At 38.4% G+C, this 26,044-nt stretch overlaps 1 protein-coding gene across 5 annotated transcripts in view; it reads left to right on the forward strand.

The window, feature by feature from the left end:
* Nucleotides 1-26,044, forward strand: part of LOC134751000 (A disintegrin and metalloproteinase with thrombospondin motifs like) — a 197,074-nt gene that overhangs the window by 129,961 nt on the left and 41,069 nt on the right. For all 5 annotated transcript variants that reach the window (XM_063686313.1, XM_063686310.1, XM_063686314.1 and 2 more), the window contains exon 3: nt 11,303-11,782. In XM_063686313.1, coding sequence (XP_063542383.1) covers nt 11,303-11,782 — 480 coding nt within the window. The remainder of the gene's footprint in view (nt 1-11,302; nt 11,783-26,044) is intronic.

Genomic DNA, 26,044 nt, shown 5'->3' on the forward strand with positions numbered 1-26,044 from the left:
ATTTGTAGGGTTCCGTACCAAAAGGGTAAAAACGGGACCCTCTATTACTAAGACTTCGCCTGTCTTTCTGTCTGTCACCAGGCTGTGCCGCGATAGCTAGTCAGTTGAAATTTTCACAGATGATGTATTTCTGTTGCCGCTATAACAACAAATACTAAAAATAAAATAAAATAAATATTTAAGTGGGGCTCCCATACATCAAACGTGATTTTTTTGCCGTTTTTTGCATAATGGTACAGAACCCTTCGTGCGCGAGTCCGACTCGCACTTGGCCGGTTTTTTTTTAAGCAGAAATATCTGCAAACGATGAAACCCAAACACAAACATGCACAAAGCATGAAAGGTGGAAAAATTTACTGTCTCGGGCCAGACTCGCACTCGCGACTATGAATCACTAGCCCATCGGAACTGAGCTACCAAGACTCTGATGAAGACTTCCGTCAGCCGATCTCTTCATAGCGTTTGACGGTTTGACCATCTCATAGGTACGTGCCCCACTCCGATTACGTTTGCAATTCATTTAGCCCAAATTTATATGTTTCCACATATCTTACTTCGAGAGAGCACAGAAGTCCTTTACTTCTGTGCTCTCTAATATTTTTTTACAGTAAGTACCTTTATATTAAATTATAAATTTGAATAGATATTATTAATTGAGGATATGGTGGTTACCATGTCCTCAATTAATAATATAAATATATTACAAGAACTAACACCGCCAACCTTGCAAGCCTACAAACAGAAGGTAAATAAGTAAACCAAACGGACGCAGGGACAGCTAGGTTCTTGTATAGGTATCGATGCGGAGCTCCGAAACACCAGAATATTGGACCGAGTTTTTACGATATTGCAACACCGAAATAAAAGAGGACCTATATTAAAGTATTGGATTTTTTAGATTCGTTTTATATTTTAAAAACATAGGAAATTACGACTAGTACTTCGATTATTGCGAATATTTCTACATATATTTTTTTCATTCTAATAAATGGAAAAATATCATATTTTTTGTTTGTTGTTCCTTATTGCGTTACAGTTACGTTATTTAAACTGTAATACCTTAACCCTACTCAAAAAGAAATACGACCTACAGAGGAGAACATGTGGACATACGAAAGTATTATTGCCTTAGCTGAAACAGAGACCTTCACTTTCGCTCGGTCAGTGTATGTTTTAAAAGTCCAAAATACGTAATAGTAGTAAAATACGTACCAGAAACAGTATCGCAACGGAAGCGGCAGGCAATAAAGCATTCTCGTGAAGGCTAGCCTAGACAGCTTCGGGGCAATACTAGATTTGAGGTTTGCGCAACGTGCGAACAAATTGATGATAACTATTATACACCGTGGGATTCAATAAACCGACAGATATAATTACTTATACAGGGGCCCACTGACTATCAGTCCGCCGTACGATATCAGCCTGTCAGTTAGAACAAAAATTTGACAGTTCCGAACAACTGACAGTCCTATATCGTCAGGCGGAGTGATAGTCAGTGAGCCCCTTTACTAGAGTGTATAACAATATTAACAATATAGAGAATTGGGATGTTGACTTTATTAAAAATAAAAATGTTTCACACCATGGTTGAACAGTCAAGGGCATAAATATATATACATTCCCAAAGTTTAAAAAATATGTATACGCTCTTACACCTTAGACAATAAAGTCGTGTTCACATATTTTTGAGCCATTTGTCTGGATCGATATTTTTGCCTTTGACTGAACCATTCAAATCAGCTAGGCTTTCTTATGAAACGTCAAACTAATTACGTATCTATTGAATGAAGATGAAACTAAATGAAGATAGTATGAGAAACGAACGCTAATGGCAGAATGAATCTTCTTTCAATAAGTTTTTGATGTCAAGTTTATCATTACGTAATTAATAGCGCAATTTTTACCTTTTCACGAGGCCATAGTTACGTTATTTAAATACAAAATTCTCATGAGCTCAATCTACAGTTATTAAGGCTCTATGATTTTGCAAAGTTGCAAATAAGCCTATTAGTAATGATAAAAGGAAATTCTTTCAAATCAATAACCATCTCTGTGACACTTCTCGCAAGGTCGAAGTTCAATTGAGCAACAATGAGTTGTGTAATATTATTTCATTAAATAAAAGGTTAGTATTATAGATAATTAAAATTAGCGTTGATTCTTAACAATCTGAAATGAACTATCATCACTTTATTTTAAAATTTAATTTCCAATGTAGATAGTCTATGCATAGTCTAGTGAACAACTAAGTTCATTGCAAATTTTGTAACAATCAAAAGTTGACTCTAAACGTAAACAATAAAGTCTACGTTCGATTGTAGCGATGCTTGATAGAGCAACCGTTGATAAGAAATGCCATTCCAGTCGCTGTCTTAACGCGCGCGACTTACTTACTCCGAAAACCAGTATAAAAGCGCTTTCGTTTTACTTATTGTTTATACAGATCTCTAAATCATATTACTCTGGTTTTCTGAACCCAATAACTCGACATGTAAGTTTAGTGTAAACAATAGAACGCGCAAGTGTAGTGTGTAACGTGTAACCCGTTGGGCAAGGTCGTGGTTCGTAGAAAGCTTGTGGAGATAAGTTGAAACATTAGTGCGGCGGATATAGTAGATTGCAAGCTTGTTAATTTTGTATGTGTAAGAGACAATGCTTTATCAGGTATGTTTATAAAATATTGTTTTCTTCGAATTTTAATGACAACTGTTTCATATGTCAATGTCATTTTTAGTGCTCCAAGCAAAATTTCGTTCAGGAAGCATTATGGGATCACATCGGTCTTGCAAAATTTCTATGAAAATATGACGCTTATAATGACACTCCCTCATTTTGTTTTATCGAAATGGGTGCAATGGTAGCTTAGAATGTTTTCCACTATACTAACTCTACCTATTTCTTGACTAGTGTTAGTAATACATTTCCGCTTCCAAAAACCCCGGCGTATGTTATTATTAACATTGTTGTTTAAAACCAAGAAATTTAGTTTACTCTATGGTCTATTTATCTGTCTATCACGCACAATACGATAAAATATCATGTGTTACAAACTGACACGCTATTATATCGTATCGCACGATAATAGCCATTAAACGTATAATATCGCAGACGCGTCGAAGCTTATATGTACTTCTAATCTATATCGGACATTTAAATAGCCTGATTTATTTTAATGCCTCCATTAGTTTGTTGCACAACTGCTTTCCCAGTTTCCTGCTCGGTAAATCATAGTTACCATCAATTGTTATAGGAAATTGCGTAAGTGTTTAATCTAGTTTATTCGTAGCCCTAGGCTAGAATTCACTAAGCTTGTAGTTTCGCCTGTGAATAAACCTTGTTAAATTTAGTTGCTTCCTGGTTTCCGATAAAGCTAAAATTTTGCATAGATACAGTCAGAATCAAAAGTAACGTATTAGAATATGCGTCAAAAGTATCTACCATTCTGTAATAGCTTAATGAAAATAGATATGTCTCAATATGTAGAACAATTACTTAGACTGTGGCGGATACTTTTGAATGCAAGCTGTAAAGGTACACTTTTGGACGCATATGCGAAAATTCGACCCCCTCAAAGGATGATGTCCGTTATAAAAACTATATTTTATCCTTACCCAGGACTTATATCTCCATAGCAAATTTCATCTAAATCGGTTCAGTCATTTAAGCGTGAGATATAGCAGACATGTCAACTAATAGAGTTACATTCAACTATGTAACATAAGTAGTCCTTGTGTGTGCTGCAAACACATACAAAAAAACTTCTCAATAATAGGATATTAACTTCCTTAGAGGATATTTAACTAAACGGAGACGCCTTGTCTGTAATTTTTTGTACAAAAAAGTCTGCCGATTTTTGCGGGGGAGGGGAACGTCAAATGTATACGTAACGTAAAAATAGCCATGTCCGATAAACGTGTATGACCATTGGCCGACTATTTTCGACAGAGGGGAACGCCTGTTAATGGCTACTCCGTTTGCTTATAGTCGTCTAAGCAATGAATCACATAACTATTGCCTCATTTGCCTTAATAACTTTCAAATACACAATAATTCATATCATTAGTTACATAACTGAGATGATACTGATTCACAAAACTCAATAACGTAATAACATCGTAATAAATACAATCAGTGATATGACTGATATGTAACGTAACAATACGATTCAGGGTTGAGATTCCAATTGGTATTAAGGAAAAAGTAACTTTGCTAAACCAATGTTGAAAGATCTCTACAGCAGTTGTATGAGCCCCAATGCATCTGCATATGATCTCGTCTAGTCAGAGCATTTCTCAGAGGTTCTCTCATTTGTAAAAAAATAATGTTTTAGATATGAAATAAAACTATGAAAACGGATTAGTTATATTTTATGAGTCATAGTTTTATTTTATGAGTCATGAGTAACTATGCGGTAACCGAAGACAATATAATGTTTAGATATATGGAAATATTCTAAAATAACAAAATTTTAATACAAGAAATAAGGTAAATCGTCAATTACTGGCCACCGGCTTATAACTGGCCACCCTAAACTAAAAATGAATTCTATTTACATATAAACATAATTCATTTTAGTAAAAGGTGGCTAGTTATTGAAACGTAACGTAACGTAGTTATACGATAAGGAAAAAAAATATTAAAATTATTTATATTATTTCGTCTAGATATTTAACAGATAAGTATACTTAGAAAGGACTAGGAGATATGAAACAACTCTGCCACACTGACAATGTAACTTCGAGCCTCATGCAGAAGTAATGCAATGGCTGCAATGCAGTAGGAAAGGACAGTATGATTTAGACAATGTTTTGTGACTTATGTTATGATAGTTATGATACCCGTAATTAAAGACCAACCAAACTCATACTAAATAGATCGTCAGAAACTACGATCAGTCTAGCGATAATAACAACGTTCATTCGTAACGTTTTTACAATTTGTTTTTATTTTATCGAAAGCGAATCTATTGTAGGAACAACAATAACGCGGAAACGTGTATCGATTTGTCGAACAAGGTATTCTTTAATATATTACATTTCGAGAATAATAAAGTTATTAGTTATAGAACGGAAATGTATTCGCCATTTTCAAATCCATTGTTTTGCATTTTTACGGTTCTTATCTCAGAGGAAATAGAATCGTTGGAAGGTAAATAAATAAATAAAATATTAAATAAATAAATATTATAGGACATTCTTACACAGATTGACTAAGTCCCACGGTAAGCCCAAGGAGGCTTGTGTTATGGGCACTCAGACAACGATATATATAATATATAAATACTTAAATACATAGAAAACACCCATGACTCAGGAGCAAATATCTGTGCTCATCACACAAATAAATGCCCTTACCGGGATTCGAACCCAGGACCATCGGCTTCACAGGCAGGGTCACTACCCACTAGGCCAGGCCGGTCGTCGTCACTACCCACTAGGCCAGGCCGCTTTGCACAGTGAAAGTAGGGACCAAACTGAGCGATTTGACCTGCAGCAGCGGCAGTTTCACCCCTTAGGAACAGAGATGGCGCCACTTCTTTAAAAAACATTTCAAAAAAAATCTACAAGCTAAACCAATAAACCGATTTAATTATTTAATATCTGAAATGAAAGCTCATTATATACATTACTTTTAAAAAAATACTCAAAAAACATATACTGAATACTTTTAGCAAAAAACGGCAATTTAAGTTTTTTTTATCTTACTCGATTGATAGTTTTTACTTGATTTCTTAAAAAAAAATTATGGAACGAATAGTTTAATAAATATATATATATAGTACTGCGTATAAAAAAGGTATTACAAAAAAACCGGCACCGATACCTTTCATTCTTCACGATATATTTAAGTTCAATTATGCACGCTCTTACAAATACATTTATTTAGAAGAAATCTTCAACCGCAGTAAGTGCACTGATTTTAATATGAAATGTGTCATATGAAAAGAAATCACCCAATTTATTTTAATAAATAAAAAATAAATAAATAAATACCGAATAAAGTTTTTTCCTGGTGCTGAATTTAAAAAAATATAACAAAACTAAAATTAGTCATTATTTTTATTTAGCCTTTGAAGTAGCAGGAACTGCCTCTTGGACAATGAACGTCATTTAAATTTGGAATTTGATTAATTAAAATAAAATCGAAATTCCTTCAACTCAAAAATGACGTATGCCACTTGAAGTGACTACATTTGTAAACAAAAAACTTAAATGTCCTCTTCGGGTTCACCGGTAGCGGTAGAACTGAAAAAGAAAAGTCGTTTTGAAGTACTCGTACCATTCCAATACTACAAAATCACTGATCATACATGAATTATTTTTGTGCCTAGTTGATTACCATTAAACCTATAATTTTGTGCCAGACCTATAATCAGTGGTCAGCATGCAAAATAACCCTGGATTGAAAATTACATTAACTTACGCACGGTAAGCTGACGCGGCGACACCCACAACGCATAGTTTCGCAGCCAGATCTGCAGCCACAATGGTCCAAGAGGCTTAATTGCGACCAAATCGCTGTAACTGCCGACCATTCTGAAGTCCAACTCTCGTTTTCCTTAGTCCATCCCCAAGAAGATGGACATGGTATGGAAACTTCTGGTTTCAGAGCGTTTCCCCATATATTGTCCGCTAAGATAAGATAAGATATATTTATTTGCAAAAATGTAGTGGTAAACATAGTTGGACAGTGGGTAATTTTAAGTGCGTACATTTTTTTTTTTTTTTTTTTTTTTTATTACAAAAAGGCAAGCACTTGACCGCAATCTCACCTGATGGTAAGTGCCGATGCAGTCTAGGATGGATCATGCTTACCTAAAAGATGTCTATTCACTCTTGATTTAAAAAGATCCAAGTTATAGTGGACTGGGAATATATTTGCAGGAAGTGAATTCCACTCCTTAGCCGTTCGTATGATAAAGCTGGATGCATAGCGCTTAGTACGAATCAGTGGCAGAGTAACGACGTAAGGGTGAAACGCAAGTCCGCGTCTAGTCCCACGGTGACAGAATGGAGATGGGGGGATTAAATTATGTAATCCCATCGCACACTCCCCGAAATGTATCCTGTAGAACACCGATAAACAAGCTACCTTTCTACGGTGTTCAAGGCTCTGCAGTCTAGCCTCTACTAATCCCGCATCTCCAATAAGCTTCCTAGCGCGTTTGTCTATGGAATCTAAGGCGGCTAACTGATATTTGGCGGACCCATCCCAAAGGTGGCTGCAGTACTCCATACACGACCGGACTTGAGCTACGTAAAGCTGAAGAAGCTGCCCCGGTGTGAAGTACCGCTTGACCTTAGAGAGGACGCCCAATCGTCTAGCTGCAGATTTGGCCAGAGATTCAATATACGCCCCAAAGCTCAGGTTAGACGAGATACTCGTGCCAAGTAGCTTTACTTAAGTATTTTACTTAAAGAAGCATGCAAACATTCCTTATTAACTAGGTACTATAACTAAGTATACAGAACAATTAAATAAACCATGCAGCCGATTGAAGTGCATGTTTATAGAGAGCAGCTGATGTAGTTATTACTACTAGTATTGTATAGTAGTTACTACTAGTTACATGCCAAGACTGTTGAATAATCAACTCTAATACAATAATTATAATGTATATTTTCACTTAATCGGAAGGAAGTCACTATCGTTACAATTATCATATAATAACATCTTAAATAGGAATATAAAGAGTGTTATGTAAATTTATACTAATAATGTTTCATTACTGCCTACTACGAACAAGTATACAGGGTGATACGGACGTAATGGACCAAGATGTTCATAAACCTTAAGCGGAGTATGTTTGTTAAATGGATCAGTAAATCTAGGATTAACCCTTTAATGAACATTTACAAATTTAGAAAAATAATATTCGAAAAAGTCATTAGCAGTAACAAGGCTGCTTAAAGAAATAAGGTTTCTCCCGTGCCCCCAACAGGTCCATCAGCTGCCTTTTCAATATTTAACACTGTAGATGAAATAGGATATTGAGCTTTAAGGAGACCTTATTTTCAACCTATGTAAGAACCTAATGGTGAATACTTAACACCATCTAGCGAACAAATCATGTAACTAAACTAAACAAACATTTTCCTGGCAACTGATATATTATGGGGTTTTAGGTACGCGTGGGTCATCCTGTATGAATAGAATAGACTAGAATAGAATAGAAATAATTTATTTGTTAGCACACACAAATAGAAAGTTATACAAAACAGAGAAACATAAATAAAAAGAAAAAGTGCCACGAATAGATGAATGAATATATGAATGGTAATTGTATTGATAGTAAAATTTGGAGTGTAGGCATAATTTATGCGCGTATTTAATGCAATGTCAACCGGGCTGTTACAGCTTAATTGTATGTTGATACTGTCAACAAGTTACTATGTACCTATCTATATTCATTTATTGGTACATGCGCCTATTTACGTGTCATTTTTTTATTAGATAAGCAATTAAAAAAAAAAACTTTACATAAGAGTCCCCGGCAAGCTCGGCCGAATTGTACCTTCCCATACAAACGTAGTTCCACTCTCATTTTAAAACTGCGTGTTGGATTGTAATAAAACTTTGCTCATACAATCGCATGAGATATATCTAGGTCTGTAATTAGTCTATATAGCTCCAGTTTACAAAACAAACGAAATAGAGCAAAAACAAGTTTTGTATGAAAAACTTAAATTCGCTGTATTTTTATAACTATGGTATCTGAAGCTACATAAACTAATTACAGACATAGATATACCTTATCCTATTGTAAGTACAAAGTTTCATATGAATGGTGACAATTTTAGTGCTTTAGGCATTGTACTTGTTTTTGTCTTCATTGTACTTGTTTTTACGTACCATGTTTGAAGGATTGTACTTTAACATGGTATATCTTATAGAATCTGTGTCTCAGAATTATCTCTAAAAAGATAGGTGCATACCTTTTGTCGAAGGTTTACAGAAAAAAAATGGACACTGAGTTTTGAGACTTTTTGGGTACGCCTTACTCAGAGATATTAGATTTTTTGAACTCACCCTTGTTTTAATCCCCCATATTTGTTTTATTTCATCGTTTCAGTTTGGGCGCCCGCTAACTGGCGCGGGTGCACGGAGCGGGCGCATGCACGCGGGTGCCATTAAATAATAAATAAATAAGAATAAGTAAATAAATATTATAGGGACATTCTTACACAAATTGACTAAGTCCCACGGTAAGCTCATCAATGACTCAGGAAGAAATATCTGTGCTCATCACACAAATAAATGCCCTTACCGTGATTCGAACGCAGGACTATCGGCTTCATAGGCAAGGTCACTACCAACTAGGCCAGACCGGTCGTCCGGTGTCCGGTGCCATTGTACCGCTTACCCGCTCCGTACGTAAAGCGAAAACTCAGTTTTTTTAAAACCCTATGCATGTGAAGATTGTAAACATGCTTATGATGACCGTGACTGTACCTCGGAAGTGTCAACCGTATTAATCATTGACATTCACAGCTGTCAAAGTTATATAACACTAAGTAGATCAGTCGGGCGAGGACATCGGACAATGCGGACGGACAGACAGACGGACGGACAATGGGATTTCCGGTTATTAATTGATTATCGGATTTGAATAGACAATGTTTCTATTATATAAAGATCAGAGTAACAAATGTTGATGTGTTGATTTCCTGCTCAACTCAAACAGCGGCCATTCTAGGGACATAGAGCTGCAAAAGTGCATACACACTTTTTTATTGCATTCCATTCATTAATAGGGATATATCTGGAGAGGCGCGGGGCGAATTTTGTGAATAGTTTTTGTTTGTTAGTTTCTAGTTTATGTTATATTTTTGTAATGTTTGAAAAGTTTTCCAAATTGTCTTAAAAATGTAAAAACAAACTACTGACTCCTTTGAGTCATTATCACCATAGACGCTAATAGCACTTAAGGCCTTTATGTCAGTTATCTTCATCAAGTGCGCGTGGACTTTTGCAGATGTGTGTACAAGTACAGATACACTGATAGAGGAAAGTTGTCAAAAAGTTAGAAAAGTTCGGATTTTTCAGAAAAAAATCACAAGAAATAAAAAATTGATCATTTCAATCGGCATAAAGAATATAAGAATTTTCTGAAACTTTCTGACGGGATTGTCTTTTATCTATAATTTTTTGCAAAATTTAGCATTACATTGCTAGTTACATAGTCTCACACTATAATAGCAATAATTGCTGTTATGACAATGTCTCGATCGAACATTAAGGCATCTACTAAAAAAATAAAAAAATGATGGCATATTCTTTATTTCCTTAATATTTTAAAAGCAATACGCAGAAACATACTTCAAACTTATGACAGCAAAGATTTATGTGTATTTTTAATGTTCCTATAACACTTCGTTCAAGTACTTTCAACTTTACATGCACACTGAAAGACAAAGTACTACAAATATTGTTGACATAGTTACCTGAACATAAACCTTATAGCAATGATGTATAGCCTACCTATAGTCACTTACTTATGTACCAGGAGAAAGGTATGGCTACTGACCGACGCCAAGGTTTTCAACTTTTGTGGACTTTAAACAATACAACGGCTAACTGTCAGAACCTCTTATAAGCATCAAATTTGTAAACAAATTTATACCTTACGCAAATGAGACAAGGTCTTGATTTGTGAGACCGATTTTTATGTATAAGGGCTTGGAGAGATTATAAGATTACCATTACGGATGTTATGGATTGGTTCGTGACTGCGAAATGTCAATTTAATTATTGGCTTAAGACCTACGGTGCTTTTTACGGTGTTTTTTCGTCAGTAAATGCTTTGTTTATGGAACTGTATTGAAATCGTCTTAAATCTCATTGTTCGAAATGTTATAACACTAAGTATACCGGTACACCTAATTGCTAACTTAGGTATAGTCGCAGTTAGAATAACAGAGCGTCCAAGGTGTTTCCAAATATCTGAACAAAGCCTCTGTAATCAAGTCCATGTTTAGTTTTTTTTGACCACCTTGACCGCTCTGATTTGTACCGATATTATTAGAATCGAGAAATTGTAATATAGCCACTGTATAACTTTTCTCATAAATTTACGTAAGTGTGGATTTGACAGCTACGTCACGATCCAAAGATGTAGAATACTATTTCTTGATAAATGTTTATACTTTTAGTTTAACTTTTTGACCAAAAATATCCACTGCTGATTAAGATCATACGTACCCCATTAAGATATTTAAGATATCCAAAGCGAATAGCCTATCTCTAGTTTACACTACCAATGACCGAACTTTTTCTAATGTTAACATTTCTTTGTTTACAGATTCACGAGCACATGACAACCGACGAGCTGCGCCATGTTTTCCACGTCGAAGACCACAGTAGCGTCCCTCAATACCACCCAGTCCACCTCACTCACCACCTCTCCCGGCGGTACATTCCTCCCACCAAAACCAACACACTACCAGGCACCTCAGGCAAAGTTCCTCACGAGAAACATCACGTCTATAAAACAGAAACCAGCCCACCATCTTTACTAAACGATGAAATGTTCAAAGTAGCTGAATTAAAGGATGAATTAGATGATTTAAATAGCACAGTTAGTGTAGATTTTGATGTGAAGTCAAGTGAAAGTGATAGTGATAGTGATGTGCATGGGATCGAGCTGGAGGCTTTCGGGAAGCCGCTGAAACTGGTGTTGAAGAAACAGGAGGGGCTGGTGAAGAAGGAGGGATTGAAGTTGTTTAGGGTGGTGGGGAATGAGACGGAGCCGCATGGGGTGGACTATGAGGAGTTGTCATCGGTGAGTTGGCCTATCTATTTATCTAAGGTATAAGCCCTTATAACCTGAGTAAGATATTAGATCTCTTAGTCAGTGTGCCGCTTGGCCAAGGCCTCCTCTTGCTTTTTCCACTGTAGTCTGTCATAGGCCAACGGCGCCAGTGATATATCAAGATGAAAGGATGAAATTAAACTAACGGCAGGCCCAAAATAGAAGAGGGTGGCCATTGACCCATGACATGAGAGACTACGATGATTTGGTATACAACTGTACTTTATTCGTTTTTTTTTCGTACACAGAACTATGGTGTTCTGGACTTCTGGGAGCCGCATTTATGTGGCAATATATTTAAAACTAAAGGACTATCATAATGCAACTGTTAGTATTAAAATGAAGTAGATGATTTAAATAGCACAGTTTGTGTAGAATAATGAGTGTAGATCTGTGTGTATACACAGAAAATAAAACCTCCAAGGTAGTGCAAAATATTAGGAGTCGATGACAATTATTTAGAATTTTTTCACTTACAGTTCGTGTTTAAAAGTATCTGCCACTCACTGTTTTACATATTTTTATAAAGTTTTGAGTACGATAGGCACAGTCATCACTGTCATCAGATACAGAAAGGCTTTCTTGTCTATTTATGTAGGTACGTGTTTGGAAGTATGGAAACTGTACCAACTTAAGAAATTGATTGTTTCCGACAACAGGAACTTTCTAGACCGGTCCTATCATAGCTAACTTATTTAGACTTTATAGTTTAGCTAGGAACTAATTAAATATCTTAGATACGGCTGGGCTGGCTGTAGGAAATTCAATAAGATTGTATAACTCAATATCTTAGGGAAATGATCAGTTTTTATATACATAGCTGTAGGTAACTACAGCTTTTTAAACTTGGCTATACATAACATCATCATTAAGCAGAATAATAATAACGGTTAGGCACATTTCTACAAAATTATATATTGTGTTGCATCGGAAGAAAAAACAATAGCAATAACGGAATACACTCATATTCTCATTAAAAAAAAAGTTCATTTGCATGCTCATAAGAGCAATCAAAACTGGTCGCTTTGTATAGGAAACTGCTTATAAAATAAAATTATTGCTATAGACTGTACTCTCTAGACAGAGCATTTTCTTCGACATTTACTGTCTATCAAGTTGACATACTTTAATTTACATACATGCAAACTCTTACCCAATAAAAACTATATTCCCATTTGATAAAATCACCATGTATTCCTTCATCTCCATTGTTATTACAAAATCAACCTTAGGCTTAAATAACAAGGCTTAAAATTTGAAAGTATATATTACTCCTTTAAAGGATTGTTAAAATAGGTCTTAACACATAGTAATAAGACTGAATAGTGATCGTGAAAAGCGAAATTGTCACGTGACTTGACGATGACAATGGCACTAAAAACTGATGCCGTTGAAGAGAGCTGGGAACTACTCTCACTGGATCTATAATGTGTGTGACATAGGGAAAAGCTAATACTTTTTTAGATACAACATCTTCGCTAAGACGATTGTGTAGGTATCTGGCCAAAAAGCGTTTTAAGCTAGAAAACGTATAGTTAACCATGAAAAATGTACCAAAATAAGTTGCAACGACCAGTCTAAAAAGGCGCATTACGCGAGAAATCGCTTTTTTTTAGTCGCTTTATAGTTAAGAAAAACAATCTCTGGGAAACAGGATTGGAATTCACCCAAAAGTATCCTTATAGGATGATTCGTCAAATTACGTCGAAATTTAACTTTTCTACGTCAATATCGTCTCTGACACTAAAAACATTTTACAGCAATTTTAATTACGTTTTACGGGTCGCTAGTGCACTTTGATCATCGACTAAATTTGAAACACCCAAGTATCCCAAAGACAAAAAAAGGGTAAGGTGAAGCAAAGAGGAAGGTGAGACCAAGGAAAGTCTACATGGATCAAGTAAAGGAAAAACTCAACGTCGTGTAGAAGGCAGAGGAAACATGAAAATCGATCCACCAATAAGAGCTTAAATATAAACCTTTTATAATAATAATAATAATATAATAAAGCCATTTATTTCCACAAAAACATTAAATTCAAGCAAACAATTACAGTTATAACAATAACAAAATAGAAATAACTTAAATAGATTCATCCTTAAGTAATTATATAAAATCAATCATAATCCAATATTCAACCAATCATAACTTACACATATCATGTAAGTAACTGACAATATACGTATTACATAATTATGATAATATATTCAATTACTGGTGTTTTATTAACAATTCAATATTTCTAAGTAGATACAAATATAAGTAGATATAAGTAAAGAATTATACAATTTCAATTTATAGATTAAACATTTTATTTTCTTGCACCTTGCAGTTTTTTTTTTTTTTTTTTTTTTTTTTTTTTTTTTTTTTTTTTTTTTTTTTTTTTTTTTTTTTTTTTTTTTTTTTTTTTTTTTTTTAGTATTCTTAATTAGTTTAGTTTGTAATCAGTTTTAGTATCTCAATTTATTTATTTATTTTCTTACTTTTATTTCTTTGTGCAGATAGACATAGTTTTGTATAACTATAAGAATATAAGTATAACATGGAAATTGAAATTGTATTATTTGACCACTAGCTTACAATTAAGTTATTATTCAATCAATGCATCAACAATTTTAGTACATATATGTATAAAGTTAAAATTACAAATATAATTGAACTAAATTGTCTTCAATTACATTTTCAGACATATTACCTACAGATTCAAATATAGTTTAAATTCATTTCATTAAATTGCATTTTTAATTTACAATAAAGTTAGAGACTGTTTTTGGGGACCCAATTCTGGGTGAAGGCCTCCTCCATGCATATATATATATATTTTTTTTCCTGTCATATTTTGTGTTGAGTTGAGTTTTGTATTGCTGGAGGGTTTCGGTCTAATTCTCCCACGGCGACCACCCGTATTGGGAGAATATATCTATTTCGGTTTTCATGTTCGTTGGTATTGGTATACTTATAAGTGGAGGGGGGCTCGTGACGTCACGCGGTGCAGTCGCTGTTTCGAGTTACGTAAGATGTCATGCTGATCTGATGTGGTTTATGTTTTTTGTTTATTTGAATTCCATCTTTGTTTTTTTGATTCCAAGTATTCGACGTTTCCGGGTGGTTCTGTGTAATCTGGGGCGGTGATAAAGACAACGGTCGTTTCTTTGTGTTTCCTTCTTCATTATTTTTCTTAACAATTAATTTGTCATACTTTATGAAAGCTATGTTGCCATTATCGATTTCCTTTTGTTGTTGTATTTTGAGATCATCCCTTATTTTTAGTATGTTTGCAGGGAACTCTTCTTTTATGTAGATGTTCGTGTTTGTCAACTTTTTCTTGTTCTGGAGAATTTTTATTTTCTTTCCCAGTGTAGTAAACGCGACGGAAATAGGCCTGGAGCGACTGCTTTTTTTACCCATCCTTCTGATCGACTGCATTTCATGTTCTTGAATTTCCACTTTTAATTGGTTCTGAATAATGTCCATTACATTTTCTTGAAGTTGGAAGTAAGATTTTTCGTTTTCATCGACTCCAAAAATAACAATATTTCTTTGGACGCTGATCTTCTCTAAAGTATGTAGCCTTTTTTCTTGATTTTCAATTTTTATTTTTATATTTCCCAAGTCCTGGTTGAGCTCTTCGATTCTTTTGTCTATGTGGTTATTAATTTTTGTAGTAATTTTTTCTTCCATTTGATTAAATTGTGAATCTATAGACGTGAGCTTTTTGTTGAGATCAGTTCTCATCTCTGATAGCAATATATGTAATTCTTCCATCTTGTTTTGATTTTGATTACCGCGCCCTCTAGTGGTAATGTTTTGCACTTGCAAGCGTATTAGGTAAGTATCAACGATCTATCCCGATCTTTACTAAGGAATGTAGTTCGCAAAGAATGAGATAGGAGGCGTTATAAACGTCGGTAGTTGTGGATTTTTAACAAATTTATTAATAATGAAATTTTATTTTTCGAATAAGCCGGCTTTTTATTGATTAATTTACCACAATTGTCTCTGGATTTAATGTTTTTCGCACTGTTTCACGTTTTAGTTAAGTTCTGACAGATATTTCATATCCAAGTTCGTTAAATCGCGGTCACAATAATGTTTGTTTTGCACCACTTTAGTACTAACTATTTATTCCGTACACTTGTTGTCTTAATTAAAATCCACATTGTATATTGAAAAACACTTTGTCCCTTGCATTTTGTTGTATTTCGATCACTTTTTGGGCACCGTTTAGTATTTTTAAAACTTATTTTTGTACGAGCCGATGTTAACCGTGGCACACTAGCAGCTAGTATCTGGCACACTAGCAGCTAGTATCCTATTACAATAGACCAACCACGAAATCACGAAAAAAAAATTTACCCTCCGATAGAAAATGGACCAGCCAATTAGCCAAGCTGTATATAACGATGATAATAATAGTATCCTAAATACTAACATAAGATGTGGTACAAATTCCTTGTGTCACATAAAGTCGGTTCAGGAAATTCAGTTAGATAACTGCGTGGGAAACTTTCACTGCGCGGCACAATGCGAGCAATTAGCTATGTGGGCTACTTTAGGATGCTGTCGAAGTTATCCTATTGACAAGATTATTAAATACTATAAAAAATCCGGACAAGTGCGAGTCGGACCCGCCCACCGAGGGTTCCGTACGTATTTATTGTTATAGTGACAACAGAAATACATCATCTGTGAAAATTTTAACTGTCTAGTTCATGAGATACAGCCTGGTGACAGACAGATGGACAGACGGACAGCGGAGTCTTAGTATAGGGTCCCGTTTTTACCCTTTGGGTACGGAACCCTAAAAACGGAATATTTGCAATCTGCAGGCTGATTTTTTATGTCTGGCCATACGGAGCCATATGGGGTTGGCCCTATTAGTAAAAGTTGTTCAATAGAACATACAAAATTGACCCCTCAGAGTATTGTCATACATAAGGAAATCATAATTTTAAACGAACACGGGACTTAATCGCGTAAAAAACTTACGTTTATTTATGGTCTGACGTTTCGAACGTGACGTTACGTTCGTGGTCACAGTAGTTAAGTCGAGTTTAAAATTATGAGTGAAAACTCTGTTAGTTTAAATCAATATATAACGAAATCACTCTGTATTGATCTTGGCCAAATACGCATGCCATCTTTACTGTCACCGTGCGTTACAAGTGATGGTATGGGTAGACCACAATTTTTCAATGTGAACATTTCACAATGCGTAGTGTCATTTGCTAACATCGATGCTGACTGTACTTAAATGCGATAAATTACCGATATACTAATAAAGAAATGGCGACACATTCTGGCTGCCAGCATAAACAGATCCTGTTGAATTTAATTAAATTAACTTACAAATAAATCGTTAATCATGGTGGAGTAAGCGAGAATGCAGGAATGCCAGCCCTGAGCTGTGAGACATAACTCACACACTAGAGGGAGCATTTCAATTCACTTAAATAAAGTAGAGCGAGCGATCCGTTTGTTTTCAATTGCATCGAAGTTTTGGTAAAACCATATACGAGTTTTGCGTATATCGCAGGTAAAACCAGGGCCAGATTTTCGTCTAGGCCCACAAGGCCCGGGCCTAGGGGCCCAGGCAACCTAGCAATGGTTTTGAGATGAAGAAGGGAGCCCTAGGGAGCCTAGGTCTCTAAATCCGGGCGTGAGTAAAACCTTTAATTAACTACAATCTGCGCGACCACAGATTTAGTTCTAATCTTAGCGTCCTTTAATGTCAGCCAATGATGATAGATAGTTTATTCATGAATACATACACACATACACGACACAAGAAAACACGTGTGTACTGCTTAAATCGTAAACATCCTTTTTTGGCATTTTACCCAACTACGTAGGTGGGCTACAAAAGTTTGGTTACAGTGAGAAGTACTGTCTTTTGAAATGTTATGATAATGATATTATGATACTCACAGCGTAGTAGTTACCTCAAAAATATGCGGTAAAGCCCGTTAAAAAATGCTCAATTGGAAGTATCAGTCACGTGATTCATGACACTTGGACCCGGGGTATGTCCTTAAACTACGTCCGGACCCGGGTATGTCCTTAAAGTACGTCCAAAAGAGAGGTATGGGCACTGTGAATGTCATCTCGCTTTGTGTGGTAGGGCACAACACAGCGAATGTCATTCCAGATCTAGAGCAGAGCCCAACTGGGGAAGTACCTCCACCTTACAGAAAACCGCAGCCAAATAACACTAGACCCTAATCATAGTGTTGTGTTCCTGCCGGTGAGTAAGGTTGCCAGAGCTCAACGAGGGTGCGGTGTGTTGACGACGGGGGACCTACGGAACTCACGGTACTGCATTTGGACTGTATGGACGCGGCGTACAGGTGCGGCGATCAGGGAGACCCGGTGAAACGGCTGTCCGCTGGCCGCCCGCAGGTCAGTAGGGTTCCCGAACCCAGGGATTACTTAATCTCCGCCCTGGGAGGCTGAACCACCAACCTCGCGTAAAATCCTTGATGTAGTAGTCGTGCCGGAGAAGGAGACCGGAGTGGACCCGGCTGCTGCACCAGGGGGGGACCGGGGGCCCTTCCGTACGCCGTGCCTGTGAACCGCACTACCCTACATATTCCTTTGGCAGATCTGTTCTGTTCTCTTGTCCCTTAAGCCGTCAACGCCCCGAACCCTCTTTGTACACTCAACAACAACAACACATGGCAAATAAGGGTAAAAAAAGAAATGGTTTCTCAGCGGCATCCCCTTCCACACAAGTGGACTTCTGCAATATCAGGGGATTACACTCAAATTTGAGCGCAGTCCATTACCACCTGGAATCTGCGCAGCCGACCATCCTATTTCTAACGGAGACGCAGATATCCTGCCCGGCGGACACTGCATACCTACTATATCCCGGCTATACACTTGAACACAAGTTCATGAGACGCGCTGGTGTATGCATGTATGCCCGGCAGGGGGTCTGCTGTCGCCGCCTCCATGCCTTTGAAGACAGGGACCTGTCAGTTCTGTGGGTGCGTGTGGACTACAGCGGCCACACTCGTGTCTACGCGTGCCTGTACAGGTCTCATAGCGGAAACACGGAGACAACCCGGCTCTTCGAGCACCTGCAATCGACGACTGACAAACTTCTAGAGCAGTACCCTTCCGCAGAGCTGGTGATTTTAGGGGACTTTAATGCCCACCACGTTGAGTGGCTTGGTTCCCGGTCCACCGACCACGCGGGGAGGTCTGCTCACGAATTTTCTCTGGCCTATGGATTCTCGCAACTGGTACATTCTCCCACGAGAATACCAGACATCGAGGATCATACTAGCTCTTTACTGGACCTCCTGCTGACTACACGTCCGGACGGATATTCCATCTCAGTGAATGCACCTCTCGGTTCGTCCGATCACTGCCTCGTCCGGACACAGGCGCCTTGCGCGCGGCCCGATCCACCACGGCCAACTAGCTCGCGACGCGTGTGGCAATATAAATCAGCAGATTGGGACGGACTGCGTGAATTCTACGCTTCGTACCCATGGAGGCAGCTCTGCTTCACATCAGAAGATCCTGACTCCTGCGCAGCCAATGTTGCCGAGACCATACTGCTGGGAATGGATTGTTTCATTCCCAACACGGTAATAGCAGCGGGAGCAAAGCGACGACCTTGGTTTAATCGGCCTTGTAAAGAGGCTACAGTTCGCAAGCAAGCCGCTTACAGGGCTTGGACCAAGGCCGTAGCTAATAAGGATCCGAACGTTTCTGATGTGAAACGCGACTTAAACGCTGCCTCGAGGTCCAGTAAAAAAGCCATTGCCAGGGCTAAATACGATTTCGTCGGCAGAATTGGCGACAAGCTAGCGGGCTATCCCTCTGGGAGTCGCGCGTTCTGGTCGCTCGCCAAAGCTGCCGAGGGAAATTTTTGTCAGTCGTCGTTACCACCTCTGCGAAAAGCTGATGGTGATCTGGCCCACAGTGCAAAAGAGAAAGCCGATCTTCTTGGTACTCTTTTTGCCTCGAACTCGACCTTGAACGACGACGGTAGCGCCGTGCCGCCCACCATCCCGCGGTGTGCATACTCCATGCCCGAAATCTCATTCACGCAGAGGGATATTCGGCGGGAGTTGCTATCCCTAAACGTTCATAAGTCGAGCGGGCCAGACGGCATTCCAGCACTTGTGCTTAAGCAGTGTGCTCCTGAGTTATGTTCCGTGTTGGCGCGTCTCTTCACACTCTCTAGCAACAAACGGCATGTTCCATATTCGTGGAAGACGGCCCTTGTGCACCCTGTGCCTAAAAAGGGCGACAGATCGGACCCATCGAATTACAGGCCTATCGCTATTACCTCCCTTCTCTCTAAGGTCATGGAGCGTATAATCAACGCAAAGCTCCTGAGATACCTAGAAGAACACGACCTGATCAGCGACCGTCAGTATGGTTTTCGCCACGGTCGCTCGACTGGTGATCTTCTAGTGTATCTCACTCACCGCTGGGCTTCGGCCATTGAGAGTCAAGGTGAGGCATTGGCAGTTAGCCTAGATATAGCGAAGGCGTTCGATCGGGTCTGGCATCGGGGTCTCCTGTCGAAGTTACCATCTTATGGATTGCCGGAGGGACTATGCAAATGGATCGCTAGCTTTTTGTCTGGCAGACGCATACGAGCCGTAGTAGACGGAAGCTGCTCCAATAGCATGGACATTAACGCTGGCGTTCCGCAAGGCTCTGTGCTATCCCCAACGCTGTTTTTGCTGCACATCAATGACATGTTGTCTATCGACGACATTCATTGCTATGCAGACGACAGTACTGGGGATGCCTATTACGCAGGCCGTGCCAACATCCCTCGTTCCGTGGTGCTAGAGAGTCGTGAAAAGCTTGTGTCGGATATTGAGGGCACTCTATCCAGAGTTTCGGTGTGGGGCCGGGACAATTTAGTGCGATTCAACCCCACCAAGACACAAGTTTGCGCGTTTACCGCTAAGAAAACCCCATTTACTGTGGTCCCACAGTTCGAAGGCACAGCCCTTACCATGTCAGGGAGTATTGGGATCCTCGGTGTCGACATCTCCAGTGACGTCCAATTCCGTAGCCACCTGGAAGGGAAGGCTGATCTGGCATCCAATAAACTCGGTGTGCTCAATAAAGCACGGCGATACTTTACTCCGGGGCAAAGACTGCTGCTATATAAATCGCAAGTCAGACCCCATATGGAGTACTGCTGTCACCTTTGGGCAGGAGCACCTGGATGCCAGCTTGGACCCTTCGACTCAGTCCAAAGGCGCGCTGTACGAATCGTCGACGATCCCAAACTCACAAGCGGTATCGAACCTTTAAGTCTAAGGAGAGACTTCGCCTCCTTGTGTGTGTTCTACCGCTTGTACAATGGGCTGTGCTCTGAAGAATTGTTTGACATGATGCCAACGGCCGCTTTCTATCACCGCACCGCTCGCCATCGGCAGGGTGTTCATCCTCACACCCTAGCACCTAAATGGTCGCGTACTGTGCGGTTTAAGAGGAATTTCCTCCCGCGTACGCTTCGGCTGTGGAATGAGCTCCCTGCCGAGGTTTTCCCGAGGGGCTACAGTATGGGGTTCTTCAAAAAAGGAGTGTACAGGTTTTTAAAGGGTCGGCAACGCGCGTGTAATATCTCTGGTGTTGCAGGCGTTCATAGGCTACGGTAACTGCTTACCATCAGGCGGGCCGTATGCTTGATTGCCACCGACGTGGTATAAAAAAAAAAAAAAAAAAAACTTATTATGTACCTTATACCCGGTTTAATCAGCATAAGCATAATGCGGTCTCTAAAGTAGGTAATCTGTTGCTATGTGTCAAATTATGGTTAACTATGCAATTATACTGAATGTTCGTTGTTTCGATCGCGACCTTGGGAACAAATTATTACCTTCCCTTTTGATAATTATGGTTATGTCCCTCGTATAAACAGTGGGCTTATTTACCATTATAATAAAGTTTATATTTAAGGGTGGTTTGACTTTCTTTTTGGTTTTGAAAATGTTTAACTATTTTTTTTTTTAAACTTTATTGCACAAGCAAAGAAAAATGAACAAATGGCGGACTTAATGCCAAAAGGCATTCTCTACCAGTCAACCATTAGGTCAAACAGAGACATAAATGTTGGTGCAGGATAGATTCATAAATTATAACGAGAAATAGAACCAAAAAAAAATTCAAATATTATGTATATATATATATATATATAAACATAATAACGTAAACTAACAAAATTATGATTAAATACTAATACTTATATGATATACAAAAGATAAACTAATACATATTAGTACATACAAGATGGAGAACATTAGTTAAATTCTTCTGACAGAAGATGCTTGCGGAGTAGACGCTTAAAAACAGGCTTGCTTGGGGCTTGTCGAATCGAGAGAGGGAGGGAATTCCAGAGACGGATTGCCTCAACGGCGAAAGAGTTGGACATAAAACCAGTACGGTGAGAAGGGATGGAGAGTTTGAGTGAGCGGGAGGAACGCAGTTCACAGCCTGGACGGGGGGCGACAAAAGTGAGTTTACATTTAAGATATCCTGGTGTAGAAGGCTCGAACAAGATGGAAAATAATATACTCAGGATTCTAAGGGACCTACGCTGACGGATGGAAAGCCTCGACGGATGGAAAGCCTATTTATCAATCATCATCATCATCATCATATCAGCATTTTATCGCCCACTGCTGAGCATAGGCCTCTCTTCGAGTCCGCCACTTATCCCGGTCCTGAGCCAATCTCATCCAGCGGTGTTAGCATGGTTCCATTTTTATCGCCTGTCACTACGCCTGTCACTGTCGCACTTACATACTTGTTAGAACGTCGTGTGCTACGGCCGCTGAAGTGACCCGCGATCTTCCGAATGTCGTCCACCCAACGAACTAACGGACGCCAGGCACTCCTTTCGTCTGAAAGATATTGACCAACAAGCCGGCAGGAGAATGGCCCTAGTTTCATTAGGAAGGTATTATCTTTTCGAAAAGATTTGCTTCTGCCTCATGGCACAACCTATTTTGTTATCTTTGGAAATACCTAAAGTGACGAAATATTCACGTATGTCGAAACAAATACCTATCTTTATAACTCTTTAGTCGTAAATACTTAACAGCAAAACTTAACTGCCCATCAGACCCATCAATCGGCTTTCTGACTTTGAAATAAGGTTTAGGTACGAACTATCAGTTAACAGTGCGATGGTACATGGTTTTAATGTAGGCCTGCAGTAAAATGATCATGGCTGAACCATAAACCTAAATAGTTTTGGCACGTATTGTCGTACGTAGCTAACTGCAACCATTTATACTCTGTTTAGGTACAGTCGCCATCAGATATATCTAAGCGGCCGAGGTGCTCACAAATATCTGAACACGCCTCTATTGTCAAGGCGTTAGAGTGCGTGTTCAGATATTTTTGAGCACCTCAACCGCTCCGATATATCTGATGGCGACTGTACTTACCGTAAACCACCCATGTACAGTCTAGTACTATATATAACTATGGTCCAGAAATCGAATTTAAACTGTTGTGAGACATACTAACATTAAATCATTTGGAGTGACTACAAGTGAGTCTAAACCGTAAAATGATTTTATGGTCCAGAAGTTCATTACGTAATTACACATCGATAGATACTAATCTTCTTTCTGGTTTTGTCAAAAAAAAATTCCATTTACGAGTACCTATAAAAATATTTCGCTATATAACTACAGGATTTAAACAACAGTCACACCTGAACGAAGATATAATTTCAGCCTATTTAGGACCTTTTGGATTACAGTTGGGTGGTTTTACGGTACCTATAGCCTAAAACCCAAATAATAGATGTAGCTCGGAAAGCGGACAAGTTAAAGTGGGACTGGGCTGGTCATGTCTGCCGCATGCCGAATGACATGTGGGCCAAAATAACCACAGAGTGGGTGCCCCATGAGTCAAACCGGGGATCCGGCAGACCTCGTCGGCGATGGCGGGATAACTTGGACTCCTTTTTGAGCGACTGGCCAGATGTAGCTCAAAACCGGGAGGAGTGGAAGAAGAGGGGGGAGGCCTTTGCCCAGCAGTGGGATACAATAGGCTCGTAATAATAATAATCACACATCGCTCACACCGGTGTTGCTCCTGGTCGTCTTCACGACGGCAGTTTCAGGGGCCCATCTAGTCAGCGGCAAGTCACCACCTGCCTCGATAACGTGTATTAACATTGTTATGGCAGGTGTCCGGAGTTCTTTACAATAGCCCAGTCTCATTGTCTACCCAAACTTCAATCCATAGACCGGTATACTGTTCACTTTTTCTGCAATAGTCCCAATGCCTGCTGCGACCGGTTCATGGGTGTCCATTGTTGCGCCTGTGAACGGGTTCCAGCAGGCGTTCTACATGACAATAAAGCTCTCCAAGGGGCCTCTACGTGTTGGATCTATATCCCCACGCAAGCCTATCAAAAGACCGGGATTTATAGGCCCGTGATATTCAAGGAGATACAAATAATAATAGGTATGTTTTCAGTTATTAAAATTACAGAGTAGTCAATTGGACTGTCAATTTAGTGTTAGAAAATCGTACGTTAAAATTATATCTAGAATGAGGAAGGAACAATATACAACAGTTTAAGAATTACAGGTTTTACACGGGGGCAACGTTGTTTAACTCCTCATGTAGTTAATATTGAAACCCGAGTAAGCGTAAAATTCCAAAATTGAAGGGTAAGGGTTTAAGTAACTTAAATGTAACAAAACTTACGGCATTCGCTACGAGTCAACTAAGTTAATGTAAACAAAGGTCAGTCAGACCTGCAATGCCCTATTTCTGACAAGTAAATTATTTACAACATCAGATAATTCTGACGTTGCTCGAATTATACATTTATTCATAACGAAGCAGTTTACGGCTGATTTAAAGCTATCATGTTGTTATGTTGTATTTTGGAGGCACATTTGACTGGTTATGTAACAGTGGTAACTCGTAGCCTAGTCGGTAATAGTGACCCTGCCTACGAAACAAGAGAACCCGGGTTCAAGTCCTGGTAACAGCATTTATTTGTGTGCTCATCGCATATATTTGTTCTTGTGTTATGAATGTTTTCAATGTGTTTAAGAATTTACCTATATCTATCTATTATATATATTATATCGTCGTGTAGTACCCAGTGTACGCACAACATAATAAGCTTAATAAAGCTCACAATGTGGCTAGGTCGATTTGTGTTAATGGGATGTGTCAGTTAGAACAAAAATTTGACAGTGTCGAACAACGACAGGCCGATATCGTCCGACGGACTGATAGTCAGTGGGGCCCTTAAGATTGTCCCATTAATACAATTTATTTGTGTCTTTATTTATTTAATGGTCAGTTATCTGTGCCGACGTCAAGCCTAAGTTACTGGTACTACTTGGGTGTTCAGCTCATTTTATTTGTGTCGTAAATTGTATAAACCCTAGTTTATGACCTAGAACGGTATTCGACTTGCAGTCCAATATTGCAACTAAGGTACAAGTTCAAAAGGAAATTAAGTATCAATACCAATGTTGCTTTTGGTTTACTGCGAGTTTTTTCTTCTATTTATAAAAATACCTTGCCTTAAAACTACAAGGAATATAGTAAAAGACACACCTGAACGAAAAAATAGTTAATTTTGGACCATAGCTGGGAGCTTTGGACTATAGATTGGAAGTTTTATGTTACTTGCAGCGGTGTCGCTTGTTGTTGTTGTTGTTGTTGTGTCGCTTGTTGTTGTGTTGTACGAGCGATATGTACGGGCAAGTGATCTCACAATGAGATCAAATAGATATCTTTTTGAAAGATCGAATCGATAGAAATATTACCAATAACATGGAACATTAGGCTTTAAAGTTAATTCATTTTATGACAAACTGAAGGAGATGTCGTATAAGATGTTAATAATTAGAAAAAGTGACATAGTGACAAAGGTGGTGGTGATTTTATGATGTCCACAGGAATCGCACAACTTTAAATCACATTAAAAAGTTGTTTAGTTTTGACCCAGTTTATGCGTAACCAATTAGCGTAAACAATTGTCAAGGTCGTATCAAAACAAGATCAAAATCTTAATTGTTACATCAGAATCCACCTCATGGTCCAGTTGGCTTACAGAGTGAGTTTATGTGTCTGTCAGTCTCTATGTAAATCTATGTCGAATTCGTACTAACTAACTCCATTCGTACTTGTAATTTATGAAATTGCTTCTTAATGAAAATTTAGTATAAATGCTAGGATATGCGGCCCGATCCGAACAATGCT

The sequence above is a fragment of the Cydia strobilella genome, chromosome 21 (assembly GCF_947568885.1).
Source record: "Cydia strobilella chromosome 21, ilCydStro3.1, whole genome shotgun sequence".
NCBI classification, from domain to species: domain Eukaryota; kingdom Metazoa; phylum Arthropoda; class Insecta; order Lepidoptera; family Tortricidae; genus Cydia; species Cydia strobilella.